We start from the raw sequence: 20,015 nt of genomic DNA, 5'->3' as shown, positions 1-20,015 counted from the left end.
ATTTGGTATGCATGTGTATATGAACAAGGCCTTTCCATACGTACACAAATTTTGAGCCATTTGACCTTGACCTTAGGGTCCCGTTTAGGTTTCGAAATCTGCATTTAGGTTTCGAAAAAGTGTTTTTCGGGGGCATATGTCTTCCAATGGAGACAGCTCTTGTTCATTGAATATATGAAGCTTGTGTTTCCATTTTCTCTTAAAATGCTGGTTGCATAATGCTCAAACTTTCACAGTTGAATGACCTTAATGTGAAGATTATTATTAATAAAAGTGTTTTGTCTATGACACTTTTTGGGAGAATTATGGTCCTTTTTTTCACTTAAGAACATAATTATAGTCCCATTAAAGTATTGTTTTCAACTCCTCTCTTACAACAGGATGGATTGTGCTCAGACCTTAATGTGTAGAAGATGATGAAGAAAGTTTTTACAAAATTATGGCCCTGTGTTAACTCCTCTTTATTTTGCAGATTGCCATTTTGTCAATTGTAGACAGAACACGTGTAGTTGATTTGTTCTGCCCAAGTATGTGTCTTGAACCTTTTTAAATCCCAGCCATGTAAATTCTAAAATATAACGCTCTTAATTTAACATAGGGGTTTCAGCGCAAAACATTTGAAACATGTAGGGAATGGGCAAACACAAGAGTTTCATAATCCAATCTTGATCTGTCAACATTGTTTGCCATGGATACCAGTACCTATTTGTTCACGATGAACCACATAGAAGTGTTGTGTGTTACAGATAACGCAACCGCTGGAGCTCTCGCAAATGGATCACGCCCTGATACACCAACATCATGCGCAGGTTTCCGCACTCCACCAAAATGGCGGCACCACTTCCCCAGGCTCCACCGAGTCACTTGGGGATGACGGGTGCTCAAAGACGAACCTGATCGTTAACTATCTGCCCCAGACGATGACGCAGGAAGAGATTAAGGCGTTGTTCTCAAGCATAGGGGAAGTGGAGAGCTGTAAACTCATTCGTGATAAACCCACAGGTAGTTACCATTCTATTCTGTTCTATTCTGTTAAAAGATTTATATTTCTGCAATTTAATGTATAGTTTTAATTATTTGTCACTATTGTAAACACCATTTAGAGACCAACATTTGTGTTGCAAGAAAGATGTAAAAAAATCAAGGGGCCATCAAATAGTTAAGGGACCATTGGGTGTTGCATGCGTCCCAGTTAATTGTTATGCCCTCGAAGGAGGGCATATAGTTATCGCACTGTCCGTCCGTCTGTCTGTCTGTCCGTCACACTTTGCGTTTAGGTTTCGAAAAATGCTCATAACTTCTATGTCGCTTCAGTTGTAACATTCATATTTGGTATGCATGTGTATATGGACAAGGCCTTTCCATACTCACACAAATTCTGACCCCTTTGACCTTGACCTTTAACTTAGGGTCCGGGCTAAGGGTATCACTTTTAAACGATGGCGTTTCGTGTTTTGCTCAAAAACGTTTACAAAAACAGTAAACGTTTAAACGACAGTCAATATCAACAGAATCCATTTTAGTTCATTACATTACGATGTTGCAAAACTCATTAAAAGCTGCTGAAAAAGACTCGTATTTTTTGTATCACGTGCGCCAGATGGCCGTTATTCACAGTACAGTAGACATAACAAAACACCTGTACGACCTAGACGTCTTGAATATTTAACTCGCATCGGCACGAAGTGCTCGGGAAAAGTTTCCCGCTATTTCACACATGATCATGTCCCTAATCGTCTTGAACATTCAACACGCATCAGCATGAAGTGCATGAGTAAAATTTCCCGCCGTTTATTCATCGGCATTCATTTTTAATTTAATGAACAGATACTCGTTTTGATGTACATCTTGTTAAGTAAAATAATTTTAAAAAATAACATGGGTGTACTCTTATTGAAGAAATGTGGTTTAAATATTAATTCATCTTTGTTACAAAATATAACGGCATGTAAGTAGAAAACGCGTAACCCAATGGTTAGAAAACGACGAGAACAGTTGGTTTTAATATGAAGTCATTGTGCGAATGGGTTATGAACTAAATATAACTTCCGGAAATAATCACTACTTTCAGTTTGGAAATGTGATGGCACTGATGTTTTTAAAACGGACGTATGGATACCGTTTAAACGGTATCGTTTCATTTTTTTCATTTCGCTTAAACGTTTAGAAAAATCTGTAAACGTGATACCCTTAGTCCGGGCTTAGGTTTAAAAAATGCGTTGAGGTTTCGAAAAATGCTCATAATTTCTATCAAAGCATTTCTCGGGGGCATATGTCATCCTATGGAGACAGCTCTTGTTTCTTGACTGATGTAGTTTTATTGTAATAGTTTGCAATTTTATGTACAAGTAAATGTTTTGTAGAACTTTGAACAGTATTTAATTACATCTTGCTACTCAAAGATTTTTTAAGCATTTGTGTTTAAGGAGATTTTCTGAAGAATGTTCTCAAGCTGTTGCTTTAAAGTAGCAGATGCTAGAAGTTTCATGCAAATACCTATTGATCTGGTCCTGGTTGATATCAATAAACAGAGAGCTTCATCTTTATGTGTTTCATATGCCAATTAACATAAAGGGAAAAGAAGTTTTCAATTTTATTGTAATACTCAATTCTGTATACCAGTGCTTGAAATGAACTACAAATTTGTGTTTTAAATTAATAAATATTTGAAAGTTATTGTGTTGTATTTGGAATCATTTTTATTCGTACAAAAATATGTCATTATATTAATACCATACATGGATTTTATGAAATAATATACATTAAAGCCACACAACTTATTTGGCATAGTAAATTTAAGTATAAATAAGAAACATATTTTTTTATGCCAATTAGAATTTATCTGGTGGTAGAAATCAGTCTTTTTTGCACTTTAAAACTTAAAAATAAAAATCGTGTTTGTCGAAATGAACATATACGGCTAGAAATCCTTCTTTTGGTTTGGAAAGCGTTACAGTTTGAAAAATAATAAATTACTTGCTAACTGGGCTATAGATTTAATTTTATCCTACTATTTTATTTTAAAAATAAAAAGAAATTACTTGCTAACTAGGCTATAGATTTAATTTAATCTATGCCAATTACAATATATCTGGTGGTTACAAGGTAGAAATCCGTCTTTTTATGTCCTCCACTATAGTAGTGGGGGACATATTGTTTTTGCCCTATCTGTTGGTTGGTTGGTTGGTTGGTTGGTTGGTTGGTCTGTTTGCGCCAAATTTAACATTTTGCAATAACTTTTGCTATATTGAATATAGCAACTTGATATTTGGCATGCATGTGTATCTCATGGAGCTGCACATTTTGAGTGGTGAAAGGTCAAGGTCAAGGTCATCCTTCAAGGTCAGAGGTCAAATATATGTGGCCAAAATCGCTCATTTTATGAATACTTTTGCAATATTGAAGATAGCAACTTGATATTTGGCATGCATGTGTATCTCATGGAGCTGCACATTTTGAGTGGTGAAAGGTCAAGGTCATCCTTCAAGGTGAGAGGTCAAATATATGTGGCCCAAATCACTATTTTATGAATACTTTTGCAATATTGAAGATAGCAACTTGATATTTGGCAAGCATGTGTATCTCATGGAGCTGCACATTTTGAGTGGTGAAAGGTCAAGGTCATCCTTCAAGGTCAGTGGTCAAATATATGTGGCCCAAATCGCTTATTTTATGAATACTTTTGCAATACTGAAGATAGCAACTTGATGTTTGGCATGCATGTGTATCTCATGGAGCTGCACATTTTGAGTGGTGAAAGGTCAAGGTCATCCTTCAAGGTCAAATATATGGGTCAAAATTGCCCATGTAATGTCACTTCTGCAATATTGAAGCTAGCAATTTTATATTTGAAATGCATTTGTTTCTCATGAAGCTGCACATTTTGAGTGGTGAAGGGTCAAGGTCAAGGTCATCCTTCAAGGTCAAACGTCATATAGGGGGACATTGTGTTTCACAAACACATCTTGTTGCTCTTTAAAACTTAAAAATAATCATGTTTGTCGAAATGGACGTATTTGTATAGATATCCTACTTTCTGTTTTAAAATTAAAAACAATAATAAATTACTTGCTAACTAGGCTATAGATTTAATGACAATTTTGCACACTTTCAAATTGCATTTATATGTATATATTAATATGTATTTCATTTCAAGGTGTGTGGCTTTAAAATATATCCTATTTCTAACTATTCAGGGTTCGCACAGGGCTTGAAAAGTGCTTGAAAACGAGTCCAAGGCTTGAAAAGCCCTTTAACAAAGGTTGGCCTTGAAAAAGTGCTTGAAAAGTGCTTATTTCATGTAAAAAAGCCTTGAAAATGTTTATTTATGCTCAAATTACTTTTATCATGGCTTTAATTATTTTACTTAAATCGTTCTTAAGGGAAATATTATGAAAATTTATCATAAATTCCTTTGCGCAAAAAAAGTTGAATACGAAATATAAGTTTCGTACACTATTTAGTACGAAACGTTGTGTACATGTCACAGATTATGTGTACTACGTCAGAGATTCTCCATTGTGATCAATTTTTGCTAGTGAAAACGCAGGGATGGGGAAGTGTCGTTTCAAACCAGGGTGGTTAACTGAATAAGAGGAGAGAGCTGGAAGAACTGGAAAAGGAAATCAATTCTGTTAAAGACAAAATGTTATAGTAACTGACTGCTGTTCAAATGTAATGAAATAGTCTGTTTGATGTGAGCATAGAAAGAGACAATGTGTTTGTTTGTAATAACTTTTAAAAGTAAATACAGTACAGCCAATGCGGAACAAACGTATTTCGCGATCCGCGGCGGCAAGGGAAACAAGTGGATGCCGCGTCAGTAGGCGGCGGCAAGTCGCATTTCGCCGCGAAACTTCGCATCTGTCCGCCGAGGCATGCCGCGATCCGCGACATGATGCCGAGTCGATGCGCATCATGAAATAAAAAATCTTTTTAAATTTTTTAGTTACATGTAGTTAACAAATTTTGAAAGAACAATTAGAATAATAATTAAAATTATAATAAATGTATTGTGCGCGGATTGTATTAGCATATACATGTAAACATAGTTAATGTGTCTGGCCAATTAAGTTTGTTTCCCGCCCGTAGTGTATGTATTTCACACATAAACAATGTCACATAATTATGTTTTTGCACATACAAGTGGTCAAGGCTCCAGCATATGGTGGATTTATAAATTAATTGCATGTTGATTTTGCTATTATATTTAAGCTGAGAAAATTAGCAGTTTGAAGCCACATCAATAATCAAGACGCTGACGACGTATTTGTTGTTTTGTTAATTATCAGCTTATTATAACTATTGTTTGAATATGTGTATGTAAACACGTTTGATTTTGTTCATATTATACAGTTAATATCGCTACTAATTACCCGATAATTCTGTATATTCCAGTTTAAAAGCAAATGCTGGTAAATATTTACGATACACAAACATTCTCGATATTTCCTTAAGTATCAAATACATTTTGGCATGTGTTACTATTCATAGAGATGATGAAATAACGTCTAATCGGGGCTTTTTTTTTCAACTGAACACGCGATTTACGCTTGACGTGATGTTCATGTATTTATACAACACAAAATACACCCAAACTTTCCAAACAACGTTCTACATGTCTGCATAATTTTCGCGCGCTTTTTATGAAACAAAGGATATTTTAGCACTGTTTATTTGACGCTAGAATTTGCCAAAGGTCGCGTTAGCATTAAAATTCTGAAGTGTGTTTCGGATTACAAATTTAATAATGATAATCGAACGAAACATTAACAGTTGCGCGTAATTAATTCTACGATTCACATACATGTATGTACATGTAGGTGGATATCTTTTCACTCGCTCTGACGCGTACGTATGCGGCGGATTTACTCCGCTAAATTACGCGAGGTTAATACAGACTCTGCGTCGTTGCGCGGATCGATGCTGATTGCCACGGCGATACGCCGCGTGAACACACGATTCGGCGGCCGCATACTAATAATCTGGCCGTGGCGTAGCCGCGGATTATGTTTGTGCCGCGTTGGCTGTACTGTACATATGTGAGACTCATTGAGTTAAGGATGGATAACATGTATGAGTTATTGTGGAATAAGTGTAATGTGTTTGAGCAAATAAAAAACGATATTTTCTATGTTAATCTGGTTTGAAAATGCAGTTTTTAAAGGAAACTAACGTACAGTTCTCGGCCTTGAAAATGAAAATTTGGCCTTGAAAAGTCCTTGAAAAGTGCTTGAATTTAGGTTTGAGATTTCTGTTTGAACCATGCTATTGAATTACCGGGTATTCAAATAGTATATCAACAAATAAATGAAAGAAAATTATTTCAGAATATTCATCAATTTGCTTTAGTGGTGAGGAGGGGAGGAAAACCATGCTTTTCCCAGTAATTGTCAAGCAGACAGGGTGACATCATCAGCTTGGGTTGAAATAGTTCACTTTTGACACCTGCCATGTTTAGCACCTGCACATGTAAACTTCCTGCAAGTTCTATAAATAGACAATTGGTCTGGAGACACGCTCTAAAAATAAATAGTGATGATGCAATACCAAGTGGTGCAATTTATGAATTACACATTTAGTTCAAACTGATGTAGTTAAATACTAAATAAGTATCTTGAAGTGATATTATTGGCATCTAACAGTTTATACAATGTAGGTGTCTATCGCAACCGTTGTTTATTTTTGGTGTTTTCCCTTCATATACACTTATATTTGTTAATGCAGCATCAACATACTAAAACGATACTGGTCATGTACGTAATTCCGGCCTGTACGTAAAAAATCGGCCACCTGTGTAAAATCATTTTCATGATCTTGACGCACATATTTTGTTTTTATTTAGAAAAATCAACATGAAAACCATCCCCACTCGCAATATTTTGCAAATGTAAGGAACCATATCACCGTAAACTTTTGTGTTAAAATGTCACAAATATAGCAGGAAATATTTGGCTCATGGGGAAAGTGATGACATCATATGTTGCAACAATTATAATCATATAAGAAACAAATATATTTGATAAAATTATTTTTATTTTATCTAATAAACTTTAATCCAAGTTTTACCAATTTATTGTACAAAAACTTATATTCAAAACATACAAATTAGAAGCTAAATATAAATTTTTAATATATGAATTACCTCCCTTTATAAGAATATTGCTAGATTACATGTTTAAATATTATATATAAGCGTTTACTAATAATCAACACTGAAGTCAACTTTTCAAACAAAATGTGTTTACTTTTTTAGCTATGTTTGAAAAAATTTATTAAACACATTAAAAACAAATATTTTTTAATGAAATAGCAGTTTCCCCATTGTTTATATTTATTAAAATAGGTAGGGGGAGTAAATGGTGTAATAATTTCGCATTTATTTTAAATTTCAAGTCAAAAATATTAATAGTATAAACATTGATTAATACTCTGAAATTGAGGACATTTGTCAAAAGATATTGCTTTGTAATTTTATCTGCAGATCAAACCGAAAAGTGGCCGATTTTTTAGGTACATTTAACCTACGAAAATGGATAGTTTACATGTCATCATTTTCTGTTCATTAAGTAACATTCACCGATCTAATTCTATTTAAATTTTCATGCTAGGTGAGTTTTGAACCCAGGATTATATATGTGAAGTTTAGTTTCAACCAGTTGCCTAACACTAAAGATTTTTCTTAAATAGTCCCAAAAGTGGCCGGAATTACGTACATGACCAGTATCCCGGAAAGAGAAAAATAATGCATTTGAATATCAACCGTACTTTCGTTTGACAACTGATAATGCATGTACAATGTGAGCCTAAATTTAGTTTTAGTGCACATTCGTTCATACGACACAAAAACACAATTTTGTTTTACTGATCATTTCGGCTTTGAGGACTCACCGGTCATGTAAAATATTGAACATAATATATATTTTTTATAAACAACTGGAAGCAAGATGTGTTGCAGATAATTGGTCAGTAACCATATTTTAACTAACTCTTTTGACCAGTTAATTCTTTTTAGCTCAATTCAATAGTGAAAAATGCCCATAATATCACTTTAAGAACAATACACCAGTTTAAGCTCACCTTTCACAAGTTTGATTAAATTGACTATTACAAAAGTATGATATAAATGTAGAAATATTTTATTGTTCACTTCAATTAAAATAAATATTTTTAAGAAAATATTGGAGAGCTGAGAAGACGAAACTGGTTGCCATGTTTGCCATGCCACTGACACGTTTCCCGGTATTTTCATTCTAGGACTAACAGCTTCCACTACCGTTTCAGGCCAGTCCCTTGGGTATGGCTTTGTTAACTACAAGAACCCATCGGATGCGGAAAAGGCCATCAATACGTTGAATGGGCTGAGGCTTCAGAATAAGACAATAAAGGTCAGGGTCGCATTCCACCATTATGTTGCGTTATTATTGTCAGCTTGTGCCATACAGACGTATACACTTGCATATTGATATATCGACAAATTCAGTCAGTGTGTGATATAGTACATACAGATGCTTGGTTTAAACATTGGGAAAAAATAACCTTTAAGTAAATCTGAAATATGCAATGTATGACTTATAATAAATGGTGCACAATGTCATAATGGCACAGGTATCAAAGGAGATTTATTTAATTACTAATTACATGTTTTACTAATTTTGCCAATTATTTAAGGTATTATATAATTTACAGTTTTACTTTTCCCTAAGTTGTTTGAATGCTCTCTCACCAAAAACCTAGAATATGTTTCAGTGCATATATTTTATGAGTACCATAGATGTTTGTTTAAAAGCTTTTTTTCTCTTTAGACTACCAATGTTCTTAACATTTTTATTTCGGTGTTGGGTTCAATGTGTAGAATGTGTTATAGATTATGATATTTTTTCCAGTCGTTGAATGTATCTTGAATTTTCATGCAAATTATGGGTTACAGGTTATATGTAGCCATGGAAACTAACTGTATGTGTTTATGTTGCAAAGTTTTTATTTTGTTTCACTTTACACATTTTACTTTTAACAATTAAGTATATGTCAGTAAAATATTATTTTATTAATGTTTTATTTATTGTATCATTTGAGTTGTTGTTGACCCAGACAACATTTTTATGAATTTCCAACTCACTGCAGTTCTAATATGTGAACAGATAAAACAAGAAATATCTTTAAAAAGATATACGGCGTAAATAGTTTAATGAATGAGATCAAGGATAGCGAATGTCTTTTTCTGTGCAGTTCTTAGCTGCATCACACGCAGTACGGGATGTTACGGGGAGTTTTCGCGGCTTATTTTACATTATAACATATTGCTGGTCATAAACCTATAGATACAAAACAGAAAACCAAAAGAAGAATGGAAGTGAAATTTAAACATATGAGTCAACCGGCCACACGAGAACAAACCTGTTTTAGTGGTCTGTCGGGCATTGCTATTTGATTCGATTATTAACAGTATCGAGAATCATCGTGCTCATGCTTAAAGTGATATTATGGGCATTTTGCACTGTTGAATTGAGCTGAAAAGAATTAACAGGTCAAAATAGTTAGTTAAAATGTGGTTACTGATCAATTATCTGCAACTCACCTTGCTACCAGTTGTTTATAAAAATATATTTTATATTCGATATTCTTACGTGACCCACCCAGTCCTGTAAGCCGAAATGATCCGTAAAACAATATTGTGTCTTTGTGTCGTATGAACAAATCTGCACTAAAACTAAATTTAGGTTCAACTCGTAAACGCATGATCAGTTGTAAAACGAAAGTACGGTTAATATTCAAATGCATTATTTTTCTCTTTCTGGTATATTGTTTTAGTATGTTGATTCTGCATTAATTACTATAAGTGTATATGAAGTAGAAACATCAAAAATAATCAGCGGTTGCGATAGACACCTATAAACTGTTACATGCTCATAATATCACTTTAGTACATTAGGCAATATGGTGGAATAATTATTGTTAAATTTATTAAAAATAATATTTATCATTGTATTGTTGAAAACACATTAAGAATCTATTATTGACATACCATAATTATATTGCTGAATATCTTCTTTTAACATATTTCTGGTCTAAAGAAAATTCCAGGTAACCTAGTTCACGGATAGCGTCTTTATTATATAACGATTATTTTACTGACCGCGAACTCCGGTGATGACCTGTATATAAACTCTGAATGTCCGCGACTTGACCCGAAACCTCGCGGGTTGAAATGCAATTCTTTAAAGTGAGGCCTCGCTTCCACTGCTCTTTATACTTTTACATGTTAACATGTTGACAGGAATATGGAAGTAAGTACTAAATATGAGAACATAGCCTTTTAAGTATAAACGCTTTTGCGCTGGTAATACTCTGAAAATAAAAGGTGTACGCACAAACTGTATTGATGTCGAGAATTGAGTGTAAAACTGTTCTATCTATTAAGCCTTTTCATTAGAGATAAAATTGTTTCATACAGTAAAACAGTGGTACAAAGACGCGGATATGTTTCCAATGTTCTGGTGGTATACTCAAATCAGCCAATGGAATAAATGAAGTGTATTCATTCGTACCTAGCCGCGGGAAATTTTATTTGAATTTTATTGGACACTTACAAAGGTCAAGTCAGGGTGAAAAGCTGGCTTATGCAGCTTACGCCGAAAAAGAAGCCATAAAGAGTGAAAACAGATACCTATTAACTAGATAGTTTCGAAATTGAAATTGGTGTTTGGTCATTTAATACTTAGGATGACCTTCAACCAAGCCTTTAATCTTAATAAAACACAATGAAAATGCCTTGGGGATTGCAAAAGAGTTTTCAGTAGTGTAGATAAGCAACCAGGTCTGTACACAGCTGAACTTTACAGGAATCTCTGACAAGGGCAGACACAGTGTTGACAGCCATTATTTCTCCAACACCAGCATTATTTCTCCAAAGAGAAAATGTTAAGTTCTACACATCTATGGATTGATTATGGGCGAAATCTTAAATAACAATGTTCTTTTCTGACTTATTTTCCTAATTACATATTTTTTTTAATTTTTGAATTACCATTTAAATTTTGTTTGTCTTTTATACTGATCAGTTTTTCTTAACAAGATATATTTGTGTTAATAAATAGCCCTCCATTTTATTTCAGCTGTCATTACATTCAGATGGTTACATATGCTTTTCTTGAATGTCTTCACTTATTTATCTTTATTTTCTTTCCAGATTTTCCTGCAAAAAAGTTTGTGTTTCCAAGCTCTTTAGTTTTACACCTTCATTTGATTTTGTTTAGTTTTGTACAGCGGGCTAATTTCGTTTCTTTCAGGTGTCGTTGGCTCGACCCAGTTGCGAGTCTATAAAGGGGGCAAATCTTTATATCAGTGGTCTGCCAAAATCCTTAACTCAGCTGGACTTAGAAAAGCTATTCTCCAGTTGTGGGCAAATCATAACTTCCAGAATACTTTATGACCAAAATACAGGTATTGCATAGACACCTAAATGGTATGGTATCGAACTTACATCCTCCCCAGTTCCTTGACAGCACAGCTATAGGCAACAGCAGCCAGGCAGTTTTTTTGTATGGGGAAAAAGGCTTATTACTCATAGAGAAATTGCAGGGTTTCTCATTATAGTGTTAACTTGCTATTGTTTTAGGTGTCGCTAGCAAGACCAAGTTCAGAAGGGATAAAGGGGGCAAATTTATACATATGTGGTCTACATAAGTCTCTTACACAGCACGAACTTGAGGCAATATTCAAGTCCTGTGGACAAATTATCACATCGCGAATATTATATGATAGCAATACAGGTTAGATTTAATGCTTTCAGTTAAACGTTTGTTCCAATTCTGAATTCAATTTCAATTTTGAGTGCTTTTGTAGTTGTTCTTGTTTGGTTTTGAATTTTCTTTTGGCTTCATGTATTTTCACTGCCAAGCATTTTATATAGGACCATTTTTTACACTTCAATGATGTGTAAAAAGCAAATTGTCAGTTGTCACATAAGGAGTAAAAGTTTGGGTTTTGTGTTATTTTTTCTCAAAATGCACGGCGGTAATCCCTTATTTATGTCTTAATCCTCATTTCCTATTGTTTGAGGTTACACATTATTGTTATTTTGTTAGTTGGTTTGTTTGTTGTTTAAGTTGTGAACTTACTAAACCATTTGTATTATGTAGAGCTGCAACGATTCACCAACAGCACGTTTCGATTTCAGACACTCCGATGCCGATTTTTTCGATTCGATTCATCTTCAAACCTAGTTTTATCATATATTCACTCTTATGCCTCAAAATTAACATTTCTGTTCAAATGTGATTTCAATAAAACACATAAAAAGAAAAGCAAATTAGGAATTTTAATATAAAAACTTCTGACTAGAAGATTGTGTTGATTACACAATAATATTAAAAATAAATAATCATAAGAACGTATCTGGAATCAGTTGAATGGTAGTACTATCACATAATACTTTTACCCAAAACCGCAATAAGCATGTCTACCATTGTGACATGACAGCATCACCTGTAACCTGTCGGACAAATCACATTCTCTAATAAACTTAACAAAATTCCAACAGAAATAGAACTACTTTTCTGGCTCGCGACTTCAGTAGTTGCACTTGTGCGACCTCTTAGTCTTGCTAAATCAACGTTATGTTTGCGTTTTACATGTTGCATTAGATTAGTGGTTGAGCCGGACTTTGCGTACGCCACATCCGTGTAGCACAGTTTACACTTTGCTTTATCGGTAGGGCTACCATCCCGAAACCCAAAATACTGCCACACTTTTGATTTTAGCTTCTTAGGCGCATCTGATAATTTCAATTTGTCGGCAACATCTTGTTCAGCCATTTTGACGCTTTTTCCGAAAGTAGACCGTAACGCGCTTATTGATTGGATGACTAAAGTAATAAGCAACCAATCACGCGGGTTGTAATTACAGGTAAACATAAAACCTTCGCCTTCTTGTATCAATAGTCAGAATACAGCGTGCTTTACGTATCTATGTATATGTATGTTAAAGAATCGAAGTTGGTAGGTTTGGTATCGTAATCGAATCGAAGCATTTCGAATCGATTTTCGATGAATCGGATCGAATCGTTGCAGCTCTAGTATTATGATGTGCTTATATGTTGTATCTATTGGTGATCATGTAATCATTGCAATGTGCATGGGTGAGAGGAAGCACATAAGCGTGAGGTCGCCATAGACCCTAGTTACACTATGAGCTGTGATGGTTTTATTACCCGTGGCAGTAACTTGCAAATACTATTTCTGTTATTATCTGTGTGTTGCTAAACATGCTGTCTCCGTCGTAAGAGATTTGTTCAATATAGCTGAATTGCTGCAGACAGTAATTGGTGCTATTGTAAAAAATTGTTTATAATTCATACTAAGGCACTTTGAATTGAATCATATTCCAGTGTAATTCAATAACATAATAATTGATGATGGTCACCACATGTTCAATTACTTTATAGAACATTCACATGTAATAGAAGATACAGATTGCAATATTTGATGCATGTACTTGCATGTCCTTTTACTATAACTTTAAAGTATACAAAGGTCACTTACTAAATGTTCAGTCCACATAAAATCTGAAATGTCTAACACAGGCTCTTGAAGGCTACAGTGATTTGAAAAATGTGAAAGTTTCAAATGTTGGACTCTCAAACTATTTCCTTGTTTGGTACCATTATGTACAAATGATTTCCTTCATGTTCGTTAAAATACCTTCTGAAGATTCATGTACAACAACTTGATTTAAACAGCGTAGAGCTAGATAAAATGCATGCATTATTGTTTTCTCTAATGCAATGTTTCAATAAATCTTTGTATCTCAAAGATGTTCACACTTAAAATAGACTTGTAACTTTTATCTTTGATATGTGTGTGAGAAATTTGGGGAAATTGAAAAAAAGAAGAGATGGCTAATAGAAAGCCAAATCTATGCGCTGAGTTTCAACATAGACTATAATGCAAGGAACCATAATGACTATTAATGTTTATTTTCCACAGAGTATGCTCTAAATATCATATAATCGTACATTATACAAAAACAATTTCATGACTGTGTTTGACTAGCTTGAAAATATGGCATCAAGTACCAACCCACGCATTCTTTGGTTCTACGATCCCAACAAACATGCAGTGATGCTAGCAGAAAATTGATTCCATATGTCAAAGCTATTAAAATGCTTTACACCCAACTCGTAATGTTAATAAAATGGGACCAAAGCAAGATATTTGTGTAGATAAGCATTTTTGTTGGAAATTTCATGAAACTGCTTTAGCACACGGTGTTCTATTATGTCTCTTGATAGATTTTCCAAATTTTAAGTTTGTACATACATGTACATAACATGGATGCATCTTATCTATGGAATAGATTAACTTATATCCGTTTGGTACATTTTAATCAGATTAGAAAATCTGTTCTTATGATAAAAACTGTTTATCTTATTGTGAAGAGTGTGTCTCATAATATAAGGCTGGTTTTCCATCAACACAAAGAGCAACATGTACTTGATTTCCTACAATTTTCATCTGTTAAAAGATGCTTATCTGTTTCAAAACACAGTGAATTTGGAAAGTTTTTATTTAATCATAATAACATTTTGAACACCCCTTGTGTAAAGATAGTTTGGTCCATATTTTCAGCGAGATTAAGATAAGTTAAATACATTTATGTGTTTGCAATCACTATAATGACTCGCAACAACTAAACAAATAAATCAATCTTATTTCTATGTATGTTCTTGCTTTGTTACAGGCAGATTATAAATTTAGACAGTAAATGATTCTAGTTGTGAATATTCCTTAAAGTAACAATCACGCTCAAAAATATCGAATATTTCGTTAAATAAAGCTAACCCATAAAAAAATCAATGTTCCTTTTAGCAAAATGCAAAATTTGAACGTTAGATGTTGTCTGGTAGAATTGATTTAATGAGATACAAAATGCTCGTTTTTATTTATTTTTTTGGCCACAAATAATTCCATTTATATCTCCCGTGAAATATCCGAACATTTCCGGGCGAACACGAGATTGGATACGGTAAGCGTCGGAAGCATGAGGTAGCTCTCATGAATAATCATTCTGTGAAATCAAAATGAATTCTGGGTAACTGGAACTTAGCGAATGCGAAAATGGCTTGTATAAATTATGCAAATGAACGCAACCCGAATGAATCCGATCCTGACTTGAAAGCGAAAGTAGATTACATCGTGGAACGATATTTAGATATTTAGATGCTTAAAACTTGCCGAATGCTTGTAATATAACATTTTTACATCAATGTTACTTATTTTTAGGGTCTTCCTATTGTAATTAACTATTGTATGGTACTACTTGTTGTTGAATGTTTTTATATAGCATAATACAGTAGCCGTATGTATTGGTGAGCGTGATAGTGACTTTAAGTTTATATTGTAAGATTAAGATTATGTATATTTAAATTTAAGTTGGACTTGTTGAATTTCAAAAAAGTTAAATTAATATTTGACTGACATTGATAATTATGTTAAATCTTCTTCTTGAACTTATTTCATGTTGAGGAACAAATTTAGACGAAATTAAAATGATTTTGACACTATTACTCAAAGTATTACAGGATATTTTTTTATTAAAAGAATGTAGACTGACAAGCGGAAAAAAATAAATTTAGCCATAAAAGTATGTTCTGTTGAAAAGAAGACACTATAATTAATGGAATAGTCTGCAGCTGACAGCATTTTTCTATAGTTCTTTTGTTAATGGCATTGCCCCACTTGAGAGCCTGATGTTAGAATACACCATCTGTCATAGTACATGAGGCCAGTCAATAATAATGAACAACTAGAAATACCAGACTCTGTTTGCATTGCTACAAAGGGAAATATTTAGAGTGTATGGGCTTTGTTGATCAGACCCATTCTGTTTAAGGGAGTCCATTGTTTGGGTATAGGGCATATTATTGAAGATAGATTATGGCAAGGTGACAATAATTTGTTCCTGGCACAGTTAATTAAAACAGTTGTTTGTAATATGAAAACAAACTTTGCCCATCTGTGTTTTCCCTTCAGAACCTTTGTTGACTTATCAATTAGTACTGGCTGTGTACCATATCTTAATTCTCTATAATACTTATCTATTTGTGTACTATTTCTCAATTTTCTTCAGTAATCTGATTTCATAAAAGTTCTTGCACAAGACCATATGCTAACTGAATGTTTAGTGAAATGTGATAGGGGCCCACATAGTTCTGTTTGTGTGTAAAATAGACACGAATTCAGTGCAATGATAGCAATTCAATTTGATTTCATGTCTTATTTGGACAATATTTAACAAATGGTGTTCTGAGCTTCTGGTCCAATGCAGCACATTTTATACAATTTCAACAAACATGGCTATTTTGAAGCGTTAGCATGTGTTCTTCTATTGTATATTGCTGCAAACAAGGACCCCTTATTCAATTTGCTGAACATATGTGCTCTTCTCAACAATGCCCCAAAGACACATTTATAGACATGGCAATATTCTTAGGTTCATTAGAAACTGTCATAATATTCTAAGTAGTTGCATGGTGTGCCATAATATCACATCTGCTTGTCCAATATGTGCAAAAGATGCAGGTATAATTGATTAATAATTATGCAATTGTGAAATTAGTCAACACTGGTTTATTTTGATAAAAATAAACATGCAATGATTTCAATCCCTCAATAGCTGATAGAACTTCAAAAGATCAGTTCTGTCTAACAAATGCTCTCATTTTCCCACTCAATTGTTCAAACGATTAGCAATTAATTAGAATCCATTAGCACATTCAGGTTTCTAGACTTGCCATTGTATTTGTTTATGAAATTGTAAATCTTTTTTTGTCCAGGAATTTCAATGCATGGAGAGTGGCTGGCAAACAAGTCCACAGAATTCATTGTCTGTTTCAATTCTTGATAATTGTCAGAAGTATGTACAACTTGACAAGGAAAATAGAAAATATTGATCCATGTATAAAAAAAACCGTTTATACGATTATTTCAATTTACAATTTGATTGTATCTCGACTCGCTCCAAAATATTAGGAATTAGTTCCTTGGTTTATTATGCCCCTCTTCGAAGAAGAGGGGATATATTGTTTTGCACATGTCGGTCGGTCCGTCCGTCCACCAGATGGTTTCCGGATGATAACTCAAGAACGCTTAGGCCTAGGGTCATGAAACTTCATAGGTACATTGATCATGACTGGCAGATGACCCCTATTGATTTTCAGGTCACTAGGTCAAAGGTCAAGATCACAGTGACTCGAAAGAGTAAAATGGTTTCCGGATGATAACTCAAGAATGCTTACGCCTAGGATCATGAAACTTCATAGGTACATTGATCATGACTGGTAGATGACCCCTATCGATTTTCAGGTCACTAGGTCAAAGGTCAAGATCACAGTGACTCGAAACAGTAAAATTGTTTCCATATGATAACTCAAGAATGCTTACGCCTAAGATAATAAAACTTCATAGGTACATTGATCATGACTATCAGATGACCCCTATTGATTTTCAGGTCACTAGGTCAAAGGTCAAGGTCACAGTGACTCGAAACAGTAAAATGGTTTCGGGATGATATCTCAAGAATGCTTATGCCTAGGATCATGAAACTTCATAGGAACATTGATCATGACTGGCAGATGACCCCTATTGATTGTCAGGTCACTAGGTCAAAGGTCAAGGTCACGGTGACTCAAAACAGTAAAATGGTTTTCGGATGATAACTCAAGAATAATAAGGCCTAGGATCATGAAACTTCATAGGTACATTGATCATGACTGGCAGATGACCCCTATTGATTTTCAGGTCACTAGGTCAAAGGTCAAGGTCACAGTGACACAAAACGTATTCACACAATGGCTGCCACTACAACTGACAGCCCATATGGGGGGCATGCATGTTTTACAAACAGCCCTTGTTATAAATAGACACGTACAAATTATCTGTCTTCCACAAAGTGCAATTTTGTGTTCTAAATTGATTAAACTTATCCAAAACTTGTATAAACTTCGTGTAATGTATAAATATATATGAATTGCAATGAATTTCCATGCTATGGATGTAATAATTAAGAAAATTTGTTTTTTTTCTCTATCTTAGTGAGGTAATTAACCCGCTGTTCAAAGGTTCTCTTTGAAAACAACAAATGAATTTTTCCATCTAGGATAGAATGGTTTCAATTAACTGACTTTTATAAGAACACACAGGGATAAAGTAACTAAATGTGCTTGAGCAGTAAAAGCCATGGTCTTCATTTCATAAAATAGTAATCCTTTGGCTCAGGAGTTGTAATTAATATTTGCAGGGCTTCAGCTTTTTGTTCATTAAACAAGAAGTCAACGCGGAAAATGGGTTGGTTTGTGCGTCAGTGTTTGCATAGAATTAGTTGAAAATAGCTGCATGATTGAACAAACATGCTACAGAAGTTTACACGGCAATTTTGAAGATCTTTATGTGCTCTGTTCGCCAAATTGCCTCCCTTTAAATCACCAAAGCTTCCTAAATTATGAAAGGCTACATGATGGAGCAGACATCAAGGTAATATTGACTGATGAATTTCCTTCAGGCTTCCGGATAGTGTGCAAGTTGTAATGAAAGTGTTTTCAAAGGATACTCATTATCTTTAGATAAATTTCTTGAAAGGCAGATCTCTAAAACATATACTACAATTGATGTTTTTATCAGAGAAAAGAAATTAATAACTCTCTGGACTTGTTCCAGTTCTTTTTGGGGTCTTTACGGGAAGTTATTATAGTTATGTTAGTTTTAAATGCAGCTTTTACGATGATTGAGTGGTTTTATCAGATTGAATTGCAGTATGTAGACACAATTGTTTGAAATACTTGAAAGAAACACCCATGTATGAAAATTGAATGAAACTTTTAACAGTATTTTATGAGACCAGTTTGTTTTCTATTTGATCAAGGTATGCAAAATGATTTCAGACAAAAACAAACAAACATAACACTTATCATATCTAAGACCTCATTTGTATAAAGTTGTTGTTTCATGGAGAGGAGTTGAAAATGAAGCACGGAAGTCATACTGTGCATTGGTTAGGTGCCAGTAAATATTCATTAATACATAAAGTCATCCTCTTGAGGAAGGCAGTGGAGAAAAATAACATGGGGGAGATTCATTTGTAGCAAATTAAGTAAATGCACGGACAGGGAAGTATGTAATTATAAGCATTATATGTTCATCATAAGAGATTTCTGTATTAAGTGCTATTAACAAGTTTCAGTTTAAGCATCCACTACCTACAAGTAGCAATTGTGTGCTATACTTCAGCATTTCTGGTTAGCTTTTACATTATTTCACAAATCTAATAATGCCAGGTGAAAAAATAAATCTGGCATAAAGATGTATAAGAAGGGATTAATAAAGCAAGAATGTTGCAGTGGCATGCTGGGGTCTTAATGGGATTCAGTCCATTCCTTATCAGTAATTGCATTTCACCAGTTTCCACAGCTGTGCCCTTGTATCTTTGTTTGATTTGAATTCGCTGGCAACATTTGTCATCAGGGGATAACTTTGATGAAATTATTATTAACCCTTTACCACTTAGATACGTATTTAATAATATGTGTAGTCCCATAGAAAGTGACATTTAATGAAAGACCTTTTTTAATAGATTCAAGTTTTAAAGGCTTCATTTTCAACCCTGAGATACTGATGAGCAGCAAACAGCATAAAACCTGAACAGACTGCGACTTATTTGCAGGCTTTTCTGGTTTTATGCTGTTTGCACATAGCCATTTTCACTTTGCTGCTGAGTGGGAAAGGGTTAAAACACCTGGAACTAAAAATATCTTTTAAAAAGATATATACGGCGTTGATTGTGGTAGGAGTTGGTGAAAGGTAAAGAGTTCAATGAATGAGATCAAAGATAGCGAATGTCTTTTTCTGTGTAGTTCTAAGCTGCATCACACGCAGTACGGGATGTTACGCAAGAGTTTTCGCGGCTTATTTTACATTATTACATATTGCTGGTCATAAACCTATAGATACAAAACAGAAAAC

The 20,015-nt window shown here is 34.1% G+C and overlaps 2 protein-coding genes across 14 annotated transcripts in view; both read left to right on the top strand.

Moving 5' to 3' along the window:
• LOC127861490 (single-stranded DNA-binding protein 3-like) overlaps positions 1-20,015 on the top strand; it is a 479,133-nt gene that overhangs the window by 349,433 nt on the left and 109,685 nt on the right. For 2 of the 4 annotated variants that reach the window (XR_008040239.1, XR_008040242.1), the window contains exon 18: positions 3,350-3,488. The exons of 1 other annotated variant lie outside the window; for it this stretch is intronic. The gene's annotated coding sequence lies outside the window, so the exon portion shown is untranslated. Of the gene's footprint in view, positions 1-3,323; positions 3,496-20,015 lie in introns of all 4 variants that reach the window. One more of the 4 variants, XR_008040241.1, reaches the window with a different exon arrangement.
• The window catches only part of LOC127861493 (ELAV-like protein 1), a 56,208-nt gene that overhangs the window by 9,623 nt on the left and 26,570 nt on the right, over positions 1-20,015 (top strand). For 7 of the 10 annotated variants that reach the window (XR_008040243.1, XM_052400031.1, XM_052400037.1 and 4 more), the window contains 3 exons: positions 747-1,002; positions 8,257-8,387; positions 11,289-11,442. Coding sequence is in view for 9 of the 10 variants with exons in the window: in XM_052400031.1 (XP_052255991.1) it covers positions 747-1,002; positions 8,257-8,387; positions 11,289-11,442 (541 nt within the window). In the remaining variant the exon portion in view is untranslated. Of the gene's footprint in view, positions 1-746; positions 1,003-8,256; positions 8,388-11,288; positions 11,443-11,617; positions 11,772-20,015 lie in introns of all 10 variants that reach the window. The other 3 variants (XM_052400040.1, XM_052400039.1, XM_052400032.1) reach the window with 3 other exon arrangements.

Source organism: Dreissena polymorpha, chromosome 16, assembly GCF_020536995.1.
Source record: "Dreissena polymorpha isolate Duluth1 chromosome 16, UMN_Dpol_1.0, whole genome shotgun sequence".
Taxonomy (NCBI): domain Eukaryota; kingdom Metazoa; phylum Mollusca; class Bivalvia; order Myida; family Dreissenidae; genus Dreissena; species Dreissena polymorpha.
This window is presented reverse-complemented; position numbering and strand designations above follow the sequence as displayed.